The 18592-nt window shown below is 36.1% G+C and overlaps 1 protein-coding gene across 1 annotated transcript; it reads left to right on the forward strand.

Moving 5' to 3' along the window:
* Positions 1–349: 349 nt before the first annotated feature.
* Positions 350–1480, forward strand: LOC145813181 (uncharacterized). Its single transcript, XM_082908452.1, has 3 exons — positions 350–500; positions 888–1216; positions 1358–1480. The coding sequence occupies exons 1-3, from the start codon at positions 350–352 to the stop codon at positions 1478–1480; spliced, it is 603 nt and encodes a 200-aa protein (XP_082764578.1).
* The last annotated feature ends 17112 nt before the right edge of the window (positions 1481–18592 follow it).

Here is an 18592-nt window from a genome sequence, read left to right on the forward strand (position 1 = left end):
AAGAGAGTACTTAAGACGGGTTTTATTGATGATAATTGTAGTTATGAAAACACTTGCCAAGAATAATTTGCCTTTTCGTGGAAGCCATGAGAAGATTTATGAAGAGAACAATGGATTTTTTTTAAGCATAATTGAAATGATTGGCGAGTTTGATCCATCGATGGAACAACACTTGCGGTGGATAGAAAAGTGTGAGATTCATTACCATTATTTGAGTCACAAAATTCAAAATGAGGTGATACAAATGTTGGCCAGGGAAGTTAAAAGTACAATTTTGTCAACAATCAAACTAGCAAAATACTTTTCGGTCATACTTGATTGTACTCCGAATATAAGCCATCAAGAACAAATGTCTCTTGTTGTACGATGCATGGATGTTTCAACAAATCCAACTAAAGTGAAAGTTTTTTTTTTGGAATTCTTGAATGTGGATGATACATCGGGGATGAGACTTTTTGATAAACTTCAACAAGTATTAGTTAACCTTCAACTTGATATTGGTGACTTAAGAGGGCAAGGACATGGCAATGGCTCTAACATGAAAGGCAAAAACAAAGATGTTCAAGCAAGAGTACTTCAAGTAAATCCTAGAGCATTCTATACACCGTGTGGTTGTCATAGTCTTAACTTTGTGCTTTGTGATATGGCCAACTCTTGCTCTAAAGCAAAAACTTTTTTTTTTGGTGTGGTACAACACATATATGTATTGTTTTCATCGTCCGTTCAACTTTGGACAATTTTAAAAGATAATCTAAAGAAAGGCCTCACAGTTAAATCGTTGTCGCAAATGCATTGGGAAAGTCGCATTGAAAGTGTTAAACCACTAAGATACCATGTTTAAAAAATAAGAGATGCTTTAGTTAACTTGTACAACAATCCTACCACAGATTCGATTGCAAAAAGTGAAGCTAAATCTCTGGTAACTCATGAACTTGAGACTTTTGAGTTCTTGTTTAGTATTGTAATTTGGTACAATTTGTTGTTTCATGTGAACTCTATTAACAAGCTTCTTCAAAGTGAAGATATGGATATAGCAGTTGCTGTAAAACAGCTAGATGGGCTTGTTAAGTATGTTGCAATGTATAGAGAAGTTGGTTTCATGGAGGCTATGGTTGAAGCTAAAGAAATGGAAAGTGAATTGGGAATTGAACCTACATTTGTTGAAAAGCACATCATTTCTAGAAAGAAACAATTTGATGAGAATGTTAGTGAAGAGGTAACCCAGTCGGCTAAAGAATCATTTAGAGTTGGTTACTTCTTTTATTCTTTTGATCAAGCCCTTTGTTCACTCAAAAATAGGTTCGAACAATTCAAAGTATATGAGGCAAACTTTTGCTTTTTGTTTGACTTGAAAAAGTGTAGCGATGAATCGTTGAAGGCAGGGTGTGTGAACCTTGAAGAATTTTTAAAACATGGTGAGATTTCTGATATTGATGGAGCTAAAAGTCTTGAAAGAGAGATTGCCAAAAGAAGTGAATAAACCAATTAAAGTGCTCAATCAGGGAAAAAAAGCTTTTCAAAGTTGAAAATTATCAAAAATTGCCTTCGATCAACCATGTCACAAGAAAGATTGAATGGATTAGCATTGTTATCCATTGAAATTGATTTTGCAAGTATGAATGATTTATTTGCTTCTAAAAATGCAAGAAGAGTGAGGATCAAGTGATATTTATTAGTTGTTGTAATGTAATGCTAAGTATTTTTTGTGATTTTAATACAAATCTTTTGTCCTTTACCTTAATTTGTTTTTTGATACAATGAAAAAAAAATGTGAAGGGCCCTAGAAATTTATTAGTTGATTATCGGCTTTGGGCCCTAGAAATCTCAGGACCAAGCCTGGAGAGAGACGGAAGAAACAAACTCACAGCAGAGAGACTCAGCGAAGAAGAAAGCTACCCTTCAACCAGGTTTGGAACTTATTTGTTCTAGGGTTAAGATTTGAGGATATGAAAACAAAGGGTTTATTACACTTTTTATCCCTAAACTATTACTAAATTGTCTATTTAGTTCCTAAACTATCGATTAAATCTAGTAGGTCTCTAAAGTATATGAATCAAAATCTATTTAGTCCCCAAACTTTCGATTGAATCTATTAAATTCCTAAAATATTTAATTTAAACCTATTTAGTTCCTTAAAAGATTACAAAATTAAAATATATGCTCGTAAATATTATAAATTAATAAAAGATCTTCCCTATTAAAATTTTATTATAAAAAAATCTTAAATTTTTATTGTCTTTAAAAAGTGTTTTATTTCGTTGTGTGATTAAATTGGTATTAAAGTTTGATTTTTCCGACTTGCCAATAAAATCATATGAATGTTAGATATACTAAGAAAGTATAAGTTGATAATTTTAAAAAAATAACAATTCGCTACAAATAATAATAGAAAAGTAATATATTAATTAAATTATAAAATCAATCAATTAGAAATTATAAACGAAATCTAACATGTAATACTAGATAAAGACAAACACATGTAGTCATTTTAGAAGATAAGTCAGAAAATATTAAAAATAATTACCTTTATCCTTATAAAGAAAATTCACCATAATAGTTAACATCCACTTTTCACAGACATAATAAGAATTTAAAAATTTTTAAAATAAAATTTTAACTAGATAGAATTTTTTATTAATTTATAATATTTTTAGGTTTATATTTTATTTTTGTAATCATTTCACGGATTAAATAAGTTTGATTTAAATACTTTAGGAACTTAATAGATTCAATCGATAGTTTAGGAACTATATAGATTTTGATTTATACGTTTTAGAGATGTAATAGACTTAGTCGATAGTTTAAAAACTAAATAGACAATATAGTGATAATTTAGGTATAAAGCGTAATAAACCAAATAAAATAAAATAAAATAAAAATTGGGGGATTTCAATTGAAAAATTAAAAGTTTTGATTGAGGACTTAAATTTCCAATCATTCAACCCAAGCGATGACAGAATGCTAACTCAACCCCATTCAGCTCCCCACACTCAAACGGAGTCACGATTGCTGGGTCTGAAACGGAATCACAATTGATCGCTACTTAGATGAGTGGGTTTGCAAGATTGGCTGATTTAATTTGCAGTGTAGATGAGTATGTAGGCTTTCATGTTTTCTCCCTATACAACCTGTCTTTGCTATATCTATACCATTATTATTATATAGGTGAGCAACTCATTTACTCTGTTGAAACCTACTCTCTCCTTTTGTCAAGTGAATTTTTTATAGAATAAATTGGTGATAAATCTAATCTAAGGAAGTTGTAAGATATCATGTCTAATGAATATTTTTTATTAGTGAGAAGTTCACCATTTGTGAAATGATTTAATGAGAAATCATTTTTTTTGTTTTGAAGGACATTTTGTTTTTAATTTTATCTGTTGACTTTCGTTGACTATCTGTTCAAATTTCTTTCTTATCTATTCAAAAAAATTTCCTATCTATTCAAATTTTTGCTTATCTGTTCAATTTTTTTCTCTTTATCTGTTCAAACATCTATCCAAATTTTATTTATCTGTTTATTTTTTCCTATATGTTGAAATATCAAGCCACTATCTGTTCAAATCTTTCTTTTCCCTTTCACTCTCTCTATCTGTTGCAATATGTTTCACCATCATCATCAACAACAACAACATATCTGTTAATTTTTTCCTATCTGTTGAAATACAAAGCACCTATCTGTTCAAATCTTTCTTTTCTTCCCTTTCCCTATCTGTTGCAATATATGTCCATCACAAATTTGTTTCTTCATCAACATCATCATTATCAACAACAATAATCAACTACCAAAAAAAAAAAAAAGAGAGAGAGAGAGAAAGAGAACAAAAATGCTATTTCAAAAAAAAAAAAAAAAACGCATACATATATATGTATGTCTAACTAGTTCCGTTGATTTCACCACACACTCATGCATACATACATGATTTCATCACACATTTATGTATGTATGTACTGCTAGTTCTGTTGATTTCACCACTCATACATACATACATACATACATACAAAACCTCGCGGGATCGATGGAATCGTTGATGGAGAACTCGCGCTTCTCAAGGAATTGAAGGGACTACTTGGCTTGAGAGTCTAGGGTTTCGATCTTGCACTTCAGAGAATTGGATTTTCTCGGGATGTTTTGTTCGAGTGATGAAAAATGATCGGAGAGCTTTTTTCATAGCAGAGTACAACTCGTCATCAGAGAGGTTTGTCTCTGAAACTCATCGAAGCTCGTACTCATTGAAGTTCAGCCAGGATCGACGATTGATTTCAGTTGTGAGAGAGAAGAAATATCAAAGAAGCCCTAGAAATTGAAGAGAGAGAGAGGTGTAGTCGGCGATAAAGCAAAGTTGAAGGAAGACGGCGATGGAGGGCGGCAGCAATGGAGGGTGATAGATCTGTCGATTTGCGAAGTCAATCTGGGAGGCTAGATCAACATCTCTGGTGGCAACAGAATTGAAAGGGGTAGGAGCTAAAGGGGGAGACGGTGGCTCTAGTGCTGGCAGCAGCGGCGAAAGAAACGGTGGTGAAGTAAAGAGAGAGAGAGAGAGAGAGAGGCGGGTTTGGTTTGGTTTGGGATATGCAGATATAATATATATATACTAGAGATTGCCCGTGCATGAAGGCACTATCTAGTAAAATTCTTATATTATAATTTATGTGTTGCAAAAATGTTAACGAAAATAAAAATATTTTATGAAAAGTGTCTCAAAATTGTGATCAAACAACTAAAAATGTTTAGGATCAACCAATCGACCTAGATGATTTTTCATAAAACTGCTTGAGAGAAATTATGTAGTATACCCAAACAAATATTGCTTGAAATAGTATATCAAAAAAATTAAAAAAAAAAACAAAATCAAGTAGTGTGTGGTTTAACTTTGTTAAAGTCGAATTCACATGTGAAGTGAATTTAAAACATACATTACTTTTATTAACATTTGTTTTGTGTTTGAACTCTTGATCTATATATTATTTTTCTTTGTATTTTTTTTATGTATGAAGTAGCTGACATTACTTGTTACTTTTTTTCTTTTTTTTTTTTATCAGCAAAAGATAAATTTTATTGATGGAAGAAAAAATACAAACGAAAAAACTTACAACAATAAAAAAGGGGATTGGTGAGGATCCAATCAACAGACTATAGAAAACAACAAACAAAGAAACACAATGAACAATTAGCCACTACATATCAGCAGAAGCCAAAGAACCCCCCTCCAGAGTACTCCCAATGAACATAACCCCCCTCCATGCAAGTAATTAATCAGCAACCTCAAAAATCAGAACAGCTTCAGAACAGTAGCATCCCCCATTAACTCCATATCACAAAATCATCCAATTAGACAAATAAGCAGCCACTCACATAAATAGCCAACTGATGGTGCTAAGCAAACAACTAAACATAGCTTCTGTTAATGGACACCAACTAAACAATGCTGATAGAGCATTCATCCTCCATTACTGAGAATCATCAAGCCACACAGTAGTATAGATCAACAAACAGCAATAATAAACAACACCAAGATAGAGCAGCAATAGTAGGTCTTATCAAAAGCAAAACAGAACAGCCCCATGCTACCATAGACTCCACCCATCTCAGCAACAATCCATAGCAGCAGCAAAGGAGACTTGAACACCTCTATTTAAATGTTGTCACTAATAAATTTTTATTTATTGATAGATTACAAAAATATGTTCTATAAAGATGCTTTGAGGTATATAAAATTATCAATAATTAAATGAAACTATGATCGTTTGTGAAGATCATGAAGATCATTGTTGAATGTTTTAAATGAATGTTTAAGCCTTGATGTTCTTTAATATATTCTTCCTATCTATTTGGGGTGCATAGGCACTAATTACATTAATTATACTTTCTCCATTACAAGTTTAATTAGCATTATTATGTCTCCTATTTTTGTTATCTGTTTAGTTTCTTGTAAACATGCTATATTAATTTTCCTTCTAATCATAGTATCTACTAATACCAGTCTTACTTGTTAGTGTACAAATATACCAAGTTGCCAATTTAAACCAACAACTCTGGTCTAACTTCTTTACCCACGGTCGTCTAGGAAAGTGCAGGGACCCTTCCCAATTTTTCATTACACCTGATCACCGACGCAACGCCCCTTGCCCATTTTTTCGAAGTGCCTGAGCAGGTGCAGCTCATTGCTTACAGAGAATGCCCCTATCCCTAATGCAGGAACACCCTAGCCCTTACAAACATGAAATCTATCCTTAGAAGCCTAAGCCAGGGGCCATTGCTTAGAGAAAAAGAAACAAAATATTAAATGAAATAATTGCTCTCTCAATTCAAGAGATCAACAGTTGTTTCCATATTTAAAGCGGGAAAAAATGTCTTTCTGGTTGAAGAAGAAATTGGAGAGAGAGAGAGAGGTAGGACCATATTCTTCTGCAGTTTCAGATAATCAAAGATTATTAGAAATATGTATGCAATACGACACAAGGGACTCCAAATTTTGAAAATCTTTACTTTGAAATATGGAGTGGAATTCTTGAAATTGACATGAATAACTGTTTTCAAAGAAAGTATCATTGGCTTGATTTTTACTTGATCCTCAATTTGAAATGGGCATCCATATTCCATCAAAACAAAGTCAGCCAATACTACCATGCTTAACTGCACAAACTCTAACTAAAATATTTATCCTAACCATCAAGTTGTGCCAAAAACATGAATAACCCTTCCAGCACCAAAATGGAACTCAATTTCTATACAACAGAACTCAATTCCATTTTGTATAAATAAACATTGTAATTTTGCATTATTCTGATAATTGAGTCTCAATTATCCAATAATGGGTATATCTATACTTAGTTACTTAGTTACAATTATACTTTTTTTCAACATAAGACTGTATATATTGGATATACCTTATTCTGATATACCCAATATATACAGTCTCTGCCCTACAATTAGTACTTTGCATTATTCTGATAATTGAGTCTCAATTATCCATAATCAACATTGATTGATTGAAATTATATCAGAATATTCCACAGGAAGAGAGGCCAGAGAAGAATTAAAAAAAAAAAAACCCTAAAACTTTGGAAGGGGAGATGAATTTTACCTTGCGATCAGAAAATACCGAAGAAGAAGAGGCCTGGAGAGCAGAGAGATAAAAGAACATTTAATCAGTTCAGTTTACAATGGAGCTAACGATGAGATTAATAATGGAGCTAACGATGTATCTGCTTAGTGCATCTGCTTAGCTTATAATTAATCAAAACGTAAATGGGTATATTCAGAATTTTCTAAAAATCAAGAGCAACAATTGAAATTATAATAACACCAGGAATTCAATGTTAGGTATGAGCTGACAAAAGCAAATTAGATGAAATAAAAGGAAAATTAACAAACCAAACATAAAGATCTTCTCTATCAATTACAGTGAAGTACATGGAATTGAGATCTGAATCAGAAAAGGGGAATTGGGTCTCTTATAGCAGAGGAAGATTAGACTGACCATTTTGCGCCAAGGAGGCCTCTGTTGAAGAGTTGATTCAAAAGCGACATTTAAACCTCAACCAAGACGATCGATAAAGCTTTGATTGATTGTTGATAGCAGATTGATCGATTAATCTCATAAAGCTAATGTCGGTTTTTCTTCTAGTTACAGATGCAAACAGAACCAAACCAAATCTATATAAAGATAAAAAAATATTGCTCAAAAAAATATGTTTAGAAATTGTTGAGTTGTAAATCAGTTATTTAAATATTAACTTTAAAGGGTGAGAAGAACAGAAGAACAGGGAGCGAGAGAGAGAGAGATAAAGAGGGATGGAGGGGAGACGTGGGTAAATAGAGGGATGGAGGAGAGACGTGATTTGGCTGGAGAGCAGAGGAGGGTGGGGGAGATGTGGGTAAGGAGGAGGCTTAATGTTTGGGCGGGAAGATACATATTTAGGATTGATATAAAATTAATGGGGTTATTTGAGCCATCCATGTGAATATACAAATGAATCATGACCCTTGAAATGTCCTAGTAGGATAATTGTGTCTAACACATTTTCAAAATCTGTTCTGCTTTATTATATAGATATATATATATATATATATATATATGTAAGGGTAGTTTGGTCATTTAGTAAAACCTTATCCTTATGAAAATAATGTTGGAAAATTCTATTTTTACACACATTACATATTATTTCTCAGTACACATACTAATTAATTATTCTTCTCAATCCACACACTAAATATTTCAATTATACCCTTCACTCATACCATTGTACACACAACACCTCAACCTTCATTCCACACACTTATTGACAATTGTAGACCTACTGCTACGGTTATAGACTTGTTGAAAATTGTAGACAGAAGCACTGTTGAGTTCCATTTCATCTTCTTCAATCTTGTAGTTTCATGAATTGAGCCATTGATTTTCAAGCATTTTTTTGAGAAAATTATGGATTTTGATGCTTCAAATGTGATAATAAAAAATTGGTTTTTCATATCTTTTCCCATTTCTTTTCCCCTTTCCTTTCCTTTCAAATCATTGTCATCAATTCTTGGTTTGCTTTTTTTTTTTTTTTTTTTTTAATCATTAATTCTTGGAAGAAGGCAAAAAGCACGCAAGCAAAGAGAATTTTGAGGTTGGCCATGACATCAAGAAGAAGATTAAAAGAGACAAGAAATCATAGAAAAAGTCTATCCCTTCATGGTGGAAAACTGACAAGAAGAGCAATTTCACAGTTGAACCTTAAACTAGTTTTCAACAATGACAAATATCAGAGTTGCCATAAGGGTATTGTTTTGCCAGCAATGAAAGAGTATAGAATGTATAGCAAGCAAAGTAAGAAGCAATGGAAAAAGTGACAAACAATGGAGAAATTAGGATTATTTATTTTTTTATTCAAAAGATATACATTGAGATTTTAATGTTTTTAAAAGATGTGTATAGAGAGTATTTTGATATAACATTATGGGCATATTTTGATATCCATTATGGTTATTTTAGTTTGGGATATAATTGTTATTAAAATAATATTTTATTGAGTGTGTGTACTGAGATAAGTAGGTGTGTGAAAATAGAATTTTCACATAATGTTTTAGCGCCGGTATCTTTGGACAAATAAAATCTAATTTTGAACTTTTGAATCGAGTGCCCTTTTTATATCGAAAAAGCAGAAATTTTTTTAATAAAGTGAAGTGCACAAGATTTGAACATAAGACCTTCGATTTGAAAAACAACACCTTTAATACTTGATCAACAAATATTATACATATTTTTAATTCAAAATCAAAAATTATATTTTATAAATTTAATAACACATGGGCTTACACCCCTAGTATGTGTATATATATATGTATGCATGTTATTATATATGTGGATGTATGTTCTATTTGTTTTTTACTTGGGTTAGTGGGCTTGTTTGGTAATCATTTCATTTTTAATTTTCAGTTTATATTTATAAAAAATTAAAAAATTGTTATAAAAGTTTGTTTGATAATTTTTTTAGTTTATAAAAGGTTGTCTTAGTTTATAAATTTGAGGAAAAAACGTAAACTAAAAAAATGAGTTTACATTGATTTTTAAACCGAAATTTTAAAATTTGACTAACAATTTTTTTTTTCAATTAATTTTTTTTTCAAATATTTTTTTTCAATTAATTTTTTTTCAATTAATTTGCTTTCCAATTAATTTTTTTAATTAATTTTTTTTTGCAATTATAATGTGCATGATCCCATTGTCATAAATAATAAAAAATAAATATAAATATTTTAGGCTTGAACAAACATATTTTTTAGTTTATTTTTAAAAAAATTTCAAGCATTTTGTTCAAACCAAATGCATTTGTAGTTTATGTTTTTATAAAAATAAACAAAAATCAGTTTATAAAATTTTTGTAAACATAAACAAAAAAACGTAAACGTTACCAAATGCTACCTAAAGATTTCTGTTGGTTAATTTGATTGTTTGATTTGCCTTTCTTACTTTTTTTTATTTATTTTTTGCTTTCTCTTTTGTAGGATTGTGGCGTTGCTTTTGAAAGTTCAGATAATAGGCAATAGAATTTTTGAATAGGTATATCAGGAACTCTATTGCTTTCATAATAAAGATTCACAAAAATTGAAATTTTTTTTTACACACATGGTAGCATTTCCTTTGCAATATATCACTAAAATCTTTTTTTTTTTTTTTTGGATTAAAATTCAAAATTAATGATTGTGAATTGTCACGCCCTTTTAAGTGTTTTGATTTTAAAATAAGCATTTCATAATATGATTCTTTTGTCTCATTAATCATTTATTTCCATGAATTCCTGCAAAAAAATAAAATAAATTGAATTGAAAATTTTATGCACCCAGAAAAATGATTTCATGAAATTACCTACAATTTCAAATCAAGCTGTACACTTAAACTTCTTGTTATGGGGTCACACCATGAATGAATATTGGCCTTTGATTTTAGATTATGGGTTATTATTAATATTTATTTATTTATTTTTTGGGTATAGTATTTCTGAAAATGAAGAGGAGTCTTGCTAACCATCCATTATTGTGTGTTCGGTGGTTATTGTTCTAATCCAAAGTTGGCCATGAACATTTTAGAGGTAATTAATCTTTAGTTTTCTTGAATAATAACCCAAAATCTATGAACATCTTATCTTAATAGATGCTCATCTTAGCCATTGTTTAACTGTGTGGGTAAAAATCTGACCACACTGCCTGCTTAGTGATCAACTGGAGAGCACAGGCAGAATAGATGGCTTCAGCAACTTGAAACAGAAAGAAAAGGCTCCGGCGGTGGTTTCTCCACCCGGGGGCACTCCGACGATCAAGTCAGTATATCTCTCAAAGATAATCAAGTGCAGAACTTAATACTCAAAACATAAATTGCATACCTTAGACCCACGGGGGTGCCTCTCTTTTATAATATACTCAATCCAAGTCCCACTAAAAGTATGACTTCTATGAACTCCAATTTTAGTGCTTACTTTGGACTCTTTAAGAGATAAAGATAAACTCCCTAAGAGCTTTATCCTTATCTTGGTTAACTCCCCTCTTTGCCTTAGGACTCTTGTCCCTTATCTGCTTATCTCGGATTCCGATATCTTCGGGAATAACCTCGGCAACTCCGAGATCTTCTCGGCTTAACTACCACGACACGTGGCACCTCGGCTGACACGTCGGCGTCACCATGCCACGTGTTGGTATTCAGAAAATATATCCCCACAACTGCCCCCTAGGTTCTATTACCTCGGCTTTCTGAGGTGATGGAACCTATACCGACATTTCAACATTTCTTTTCTGAGTAATGGCTCAAAAACTGTTTAGCCGAGATAATCCTCTTCCTGCCGACGTGTTCTCTTCGGAGAACAAGGTTTCGATCGTACTTTTCCACGCGCATGAGCTGTCATGCATATCTAACCGTTCCTTTCCACGTGTTTTGTCTTCATTGGAGCGTATCTGTGACGTGCCTGAAAGCTGTCTGTCATTTGTCTGCGTCGTCTGACGCCTGCGTTGCTCCAGGCGTAATAATTGCCCTAATTTTGCCGCCGTTTCAAATTTTTGACAAAACTCTTTTTTGCCTCTACTTTTCCTTCACTTTTTCATTCTGATTTCTTGCTCTTTCTCTCTCCGAAAGCTCTTTCTTCTTCGAATCTGCCATTGCTTCGATCTCTCTTCTGGAACTGTCCTTAATCTCCCATTCTTGTGAAGCTTTCTTTGCTGTTGCAACCGATTTCCGAGCTCGGCGAACATTGCCCTGGCTTCATTTGTTCTGGTAAGATCCTTTCCTTTTATTCTTAATTCCCTTTATGCGCTTTTATCATTACTGCTTTGTTGCTCGATTTCTCCCATATTTTGAACATTTGTACTGTTTCAATATTTTTCTTGCCATAATTCTTGACCTTTATCCCTTTGTCTTCTTCGTGTTTCTGATAGTCCATCTTTGTTCTTGAATCTGAAACTTCGTCTTTGTTTTCTTTTTTTTGTATCTATCCCAGATCTGTGCCTTCGATCTTGATCTTTATAGTTCTTAGGTTTGGGATTTGTGCGTAGAACCTTCAAATTTAGGGAAAACTGAAACAAGCCTTATCAGCCCTTTCCTAGGTCTTTGCCGAGGTTCTCGTAATCCTTCTTAAAAACGCCCATCTTCTGAAACATATTTTAAGCTGACATAATGGGTATGTGGAGGCATAGGGTAAATACCCCAACAAAACTTGAATACTTTAGGCAGGAATTTTCTATCCCAGCCGATGTTCACCTTAAGCTAGCTGGGGATAATGATACCATCATGCCCACAGATCATACAATGCCTTTTCCTATAGTAGCTTTTACCGAATGTGGACTTCGGCTTCCACTTCATCCCCTTTTTCGAGAAGTTCTTTATTTCTACAGGCTGAACCCCATGCAACTTACTATCAACTCATATAGGGTGATTAACGGTATTATAGGTTTAGCTAGGCAGGAAAATCTTAGAATCACCCTGGCCGACCTTCAGTACTGCTATACCATGTGTCCCCTCAACCTGAAGGATAGGGGCTTCGTTTATTACCTTAAGCCGAGATCCACCCAGTTTAAAATTGTAGCCGACCTTCCAGACTCCAACAAGGGGGCTGGAGATGACTTTGTTATTGCGTCGGGAAATTGGGAATTTGGCCCAGACGAAGATGTCCACCTCTACCCTCTTCCTCGAACAATTTCAGAGGGCAAGGGTAAGAGCCCTGAGCCAACACTTAATTATTTTTATTTAAGTCTTTAATACTTTCTGTTTCTGACGTCTGTGTTTTTTTTTTTTGTCCTGCAGATCTTCATCAGCCACCGAAAAACTTCCGCCAATCCTTTTTCCCAGGAACAGATCTGAAAAAACTCCTTGACCTTCCAGTCCACAAACGAAAAGCCCCACTGTTACTAAACTTTATCCCTACGTATAAATCCACTTTGCCCGACATCCCAAAAAGAAAAAAAAAAGAGTCTGTCTCCACCTACTACTACAACTTTAACCGCTTCTTCGTCCCGAACAAATCAAGGATCCACCTCTGACCCAGCCGATCTTCCATCAACTTCGGCCCCCTACTTAATACCAATTCCGGAGCGTAAACGTCGACGAAGACTTGTAAAGACTGCCGAGATGGTTCGTCCAAGGCCTGTCGTTCAAGATCTTCTTGCCGACCTTCCAACTGACGCCGAAGCTGTACCAACGCAATCAATGCTCCCACCAAAGCCAAAGAGAGTTAAAAAGGCTCAGCCCAAGGCCAAGGCTACAGATGCCGAGGCTGAGGATGCTTTGCCTATTTCTAAACTAGCAGAAAGCAAAAAATCAACCTCTGCTGCCACCAAGAGGTCTGCTGAGGGCCAACCCTCAGGGTCTACACAATCTAAGAGGCCAAGGTCATCGTCCGCGATGACCTCGGCGTCAAAGAAGCCCGACGTTCCATGGGCTCCTGAACTAACTCTGGAGGATAGGCCTATCATGGCCAGTGAAAGTGCCGACGATATTAACGTTGGTGTCGCCCTCAGCACTGCTCTTCTCCTTCCAAATGATTTGGATCGAAATGCTAAGCTTAGCGAGTATGAGAATTACGCTCTCATGCTCCAACACTCCGTTCAAGTAAGTGTTCCTGTTTGCACTTGCGATTTTTCCTTCTGTTTCCTACTGAAAATATTTTCTAACACTTCTGTTTTTCCTTAGGCCATTCAGCACGCCCATTCATTTTCAATGCAATCTTTTGAAAACCGGCAAAGATTGGTTGATATGAAGAGGAAAGCATCTTCCATGAAGAAGGAGATCAGATCTCTTGAATCAAGGATGAAAAAATTGGAAGATCAGGCCGAGGCGGCTACTAAGGCCCAAACTTTAGCTCTTGAGAAGGCCGAATCCGCTGAGGCCGTGAAAAAAGTTGCTGAGGCCGAGAAAAGAGATGCTGAGGCTAAAAAGGCCCAGGCGGAGAAAGAACTTCAGCAAGCTCTGGCCACCAAAGAGGCCGAAGTCAAAGAGGCCGACGAAAAGGCCTATGCCCAGGGCATGGCTGACGTCGCAGAGGACTACAAACTTCAAGTCAGGCAGGCATGCAACAGGGGATTTTCTCTTGGTTGGATGTCCCTGATAAAGAAGCTTGATCTTCCTGCTGACTCGCCATTGCGCCAGGCCGACGCTATTCCTTTACCATTTCCTCCACCTCCACCTGAAGGTGAATCAGAGTCTGAGGCTGATGCCGAGGATGAAGATAAGGAAACCAATGAAGAAGCCTTGGTGAGAAAACCCAAGGATGCCGTCGAAGCCAAGTCCTCTCCTCCTGCTGAGCAGGTTATGGACTTAACCTTGGATGAGGAGGGTGATGAGGTTGAGGGAGCAACCAAGGAAATTGTCACTAAGGAAATTGTCACTGGGCAGCTATCGTCTGATCTTCTCTTGATAGAAAGAAGTGTAGAGACAACAATCGCAGAGATTGATGCCGTCCGAGGTCCCAACCCCTGCAGCTGCTAGTACTGAAGAGTCTTGATAACGTCTTTTGTACTTTTTTCTTCTTTTTCTGCACTTTGTACTTTGTACTTTCTTTTAATTTCTAGATAATGAAAAACTCCTTCTTGTAGCCGATGTAACTTTTTCAATGTGTAACTGCAACTGCTCTTCCTATAGATGCTTTTTAACCTTGTGATGTTTTGTTGATTGCTTCTGCATAGTTCTATACTTAGAAATTTTTGTATGCTTCTTCATGTTGCATCCTTTGTGCAATCTTCTCGGGGTTACATACCTCGGGTATAACTAAAAAATTTTTACTTCGGCAAAATACTGACCTGCAATCTTGTAAATTGCTATAAATTTCAACAAGTGTTAACATATACTGTAGACTTTTCTAAGTGTTTAAATAAATTTCAACAAGTGTTTAAACGATATACTTAGCCTTTACTTCAACTTGTAAGTTTCTGTATACCTCGGCTGGTGATCATATGTCGGCTTAACATAAACTTGTAAATTGCTAAAATTTCAACAAGTGTTAAGCATCTTCCTTAGGGTTTCAACAACCCACATATTGCTATGAGAACTTAAGCAATAACTTTGGCTTAACTTCAACTTGCAAATTGCTACAAATTTCAACAAGTGAAGATAAGGAATCAGCTTAATTCCAACTTGTAAATTGCTACAAATTTCAACAAGTGAATTAAGGAATAATATCGGCTTAACTTCAACTTGTAAATTGCTACAAATTTCAACAAGTGAAGATAAGGAATCAGCTTAATTCCAACTTGTAAATTGCTACAAATTTCAACAAGTGAATTAAGGAATAATATCGGCTTAACTTCAACTTGTAAATTGCTACAAATTTCAACAAGTGAAGATAAGGAATCAGCATAATTCCAACTTGTAAATTGCTACAAATTTCAACAAGTGAATTAAGGAATAACCTCGGCTTAACTTCAACTTGTAAATTGCTACAAATTTCAACAAGTGAAGATAAGGAATCAGCTTAATTCCAACTTGTAAATTGCTACAAATTTCAACAAGTGAATTAAGGAATAATATCGGCTTAACTTCAACTTGTAAATTGCTACAAATTTCAACAAGTAAAGATAAGGAATCAGCTTAATTCCAACTTGTAAATCGCTACAAATTTCAACAAGTGAATTAAGGAATAATTTCGGCTTTTTCTTTGCCCCCAATGTGAACCTGAGTTTGACTTGGGTTCACATTAATTATGTCTTCAATAAATATCAATGCATAACTTTCTTAATCATGTGTGTTGAGAGAATTCTGAAAGGACTTTATTGATGATATCGGCCGAAATATGATGTACATCTAATGATAGAAAAATTTCAAATTACAAGTATTCCAAGGTCTGGGCAGTGCTTTGCCCTCATTGTCCTCAAGCCGATATGCTCCATTGCCTAATATTGAAGTAATTCTGTAGGGTCCTTTCCAGTTTGGGCCAAGCTTGCCTTCCCTGGGGTTCTTCTTGTTTCCGACGACTTTTCTCAGGACTAGGTCGCCAACTTGAAAATCTCTTGGATTGACCTTCTTGTTGTAGGCTCTGGCAAGCTGTTGCTGGTATACTGCAAGCTGAATGGCAGCTTTCTCTTTTCGTTCTTCTAATAAATCCAGATCTCGGGCTAAGAGTACGTCATTGGTGCCATTCTCTACTCCCTGGGTTCTGATCCCTGGGATGCCGATCTCCAATGGGATGACTGCTTCTGTGCCATAAGCCATGGCAAAGGGGGATTCTCCTGTTGATCTTCTCGGCGTAGTCCGATATGCCCAAAGTACATTGGGCAATTCGTCTACCCATTTTCCTTTTGCTGCCTACAGCCTTTTCTTTATTCCATCCAGAATTACTTTGTTGGATGCCTCTGCTTGCCCATTGCTTTGGGGGAAACTTGGTGTTGAGAAATAATTCTTGATCTTGAATTTTGCACAAAAGTTCTTGATGAGTTTGCTGTCAAACTGTGTTCCGTTGTCGGCAACTATTGCTCTTGGAATCCCAAATCTGGTGATAATGTTTTTCCATATAAAATTCTTGACGTCCACATCTCGGATTTTGGCAAGAGGTTCTGCCTCTATCCATTTTGTAAAGTAGTCTGTTGCTACCAACAAGTATTTTCTCTGTCCAGTTGCCTGGGGCAGTTGTCCAACCAGATCCATGCCCCATTGGGCAAACGGCCAAGGGCTGGATACTGGGTTTAGGTCAGCAGCTGGCTGATGTATCAAAGGTGCAAACCTTTGGCATTGTTCGCACTTCTTCACATAGGCTTCCGCATCCTTCTACATGTAGGGCCACCAATACCCCTGGGTAATGGCCCTGTGGGCTAATGATCTGCCCCCAGCATGGCTTCCTCAAATTCCTTCATGGATTTCATAAAGAAAATCTTCAACCTGCAAAGGGTGTACGCACTTTAAAAGCGGTCCAGTGAAGGACCTTCTGTAGAGATGGCCTTCTGCTGTTAGGCTGAATCTGGCCGACTTCAGTCTGATTTTATGTGCTTCCTTATGATTTTCTGGCAGCTTCCCCTCTTTTAGGAATGCAATGATTGCATCCATCCAGCTTGGTCCCAAGTCTACGCACATTGTTTCTTGTTCGGTGCTCGTTTATCAATGCTTGGGGCCGACATGTAATCGATCATAATTGTCCTTGTACTTCCAGTTTGAATTGAACTGGCCAGGTTAGCCAACGCGTCGGCGTGGGTGTTGTCATCTCGGCTAACTTGGAGTAACCTGCAGTTCTGAAATAGGGCTGCCAGTCGGATGACTTCCTTTGCATATGCCGACATTCTTTCGTCTCTAGCTGCAAATTCTCCTGTTGACTGGTTAACAATGAGTTGTGAATCACAAAAAACAATTACCTCGTCTGCCTCTACTGCTGCTGCTAGCTTTAGCACTGCAATTAATGCTTCATATTCTGCTTTATTGTTGGAGGCTTTGAACCCCAGACGGATGGACTGTTCTACTATTTCTCCATCTGGAGATATCAGCAGTACTCCTGCCCCTGCTCCCTGGCGGTTTGAACTTCCATCGACGAATAGTCTGAATGAATCGCCAATGTAGATGCTGCAGGGTCTGAGCTTCTCTTTCTCTTGTTTTTTTGTCTTTGACTGGGATTCTTTTTTCTTGTTGGGGCAATGCTCATCTTGGCTCGACGGAGCCCGAGGTGTGATGGCTTCAGGTGTGAGTTCTACGACGAAGTCGGCCAAAACTTGGCCCTTTATTGCTGTTCTCGGTCTAAACTCCAGGTCAAACTGGCCCAGTGTTACTGCTCATTTTGCTATCCTTCCTGTTAAGTCTCCTTGTTGCAACAAGGACTTCAGTGGGTGCTCTGTTAGGACCACAATCTTGTGTGCCTGAAAGTAATGGCTCAATTTCTTTGAAGCCATTACCAAGGCTAGCATTAATTTTTCTAGTGGTAGGTATCTTGTTTCTGCGTCGGCCAAAGTTTTACTTACATAATAAACAGCTTTTTGTTCTCATTTTTCCTCTCGGATTAGCACTGCACTGACTGCGTGTTCTGAGACTGCTAAGTACAAAAACAGTTCCTCCCCTGGTACTGGGTTGGAAAGAACCGGAGTTGTGGTCAAGTACTTTTTTAGGTCGGTTACGTCGGCTTCACATTCCTCTGTCCATAGGAAATCCGTGGCTTTTTTCACCAGGTTGAAGAAGGGTCTGCACTTATCTGAGCTTCTGCTGATGAATCTGTTTAGGGCTGCGGCCCTTCCAGTAAGCACTTGAACTTGCTTTGCCGATGTCGGGCTCTATAAGTCCAGGATGGCCTTGATTTGCTCTGAGCTGGCCTCAATGCCCTTTCTTGTTACCAGATATCCTAAAAATTTACCTGATCCAACCCCAAAGGCGCATTTTGAGGCGTTGAGTCGGAGCCGATATCTTTTGAGTATGTGGAAGACCTCTTTTAGGTCGGTAAGATGACCCTTTGATTCCCTTGTCTTTACGACCATATCGTCGATGTAGACTTCTACTGTTTTGCCAATCAGGTGCTTAAACATCTTTGTTACTAACCTCTGATAGGTTGCTCCTGCGTTTTTCAACCCAAAAGGCATTACCTTGTAACAGTACAAGCCTTTAGGGGTGATGAACGCGGTTTCTCCTCGTCTGGAGGGTACATGGCAATCTGGTGGTAC

Source organism: Camellia sinensis, chromosome 15 (genome assembly GCF_055761805.1).
Source record: "Camellia sinensis isolate YWXY chromosome 15, ASM5576180v1, whole genome shotgun sequence".
NCBI lineage: Eukaryota > Viridiplantae > Streptophyta > Magnoliopsida > Ericales > Theaceae > Camellia > Camellia sinensis.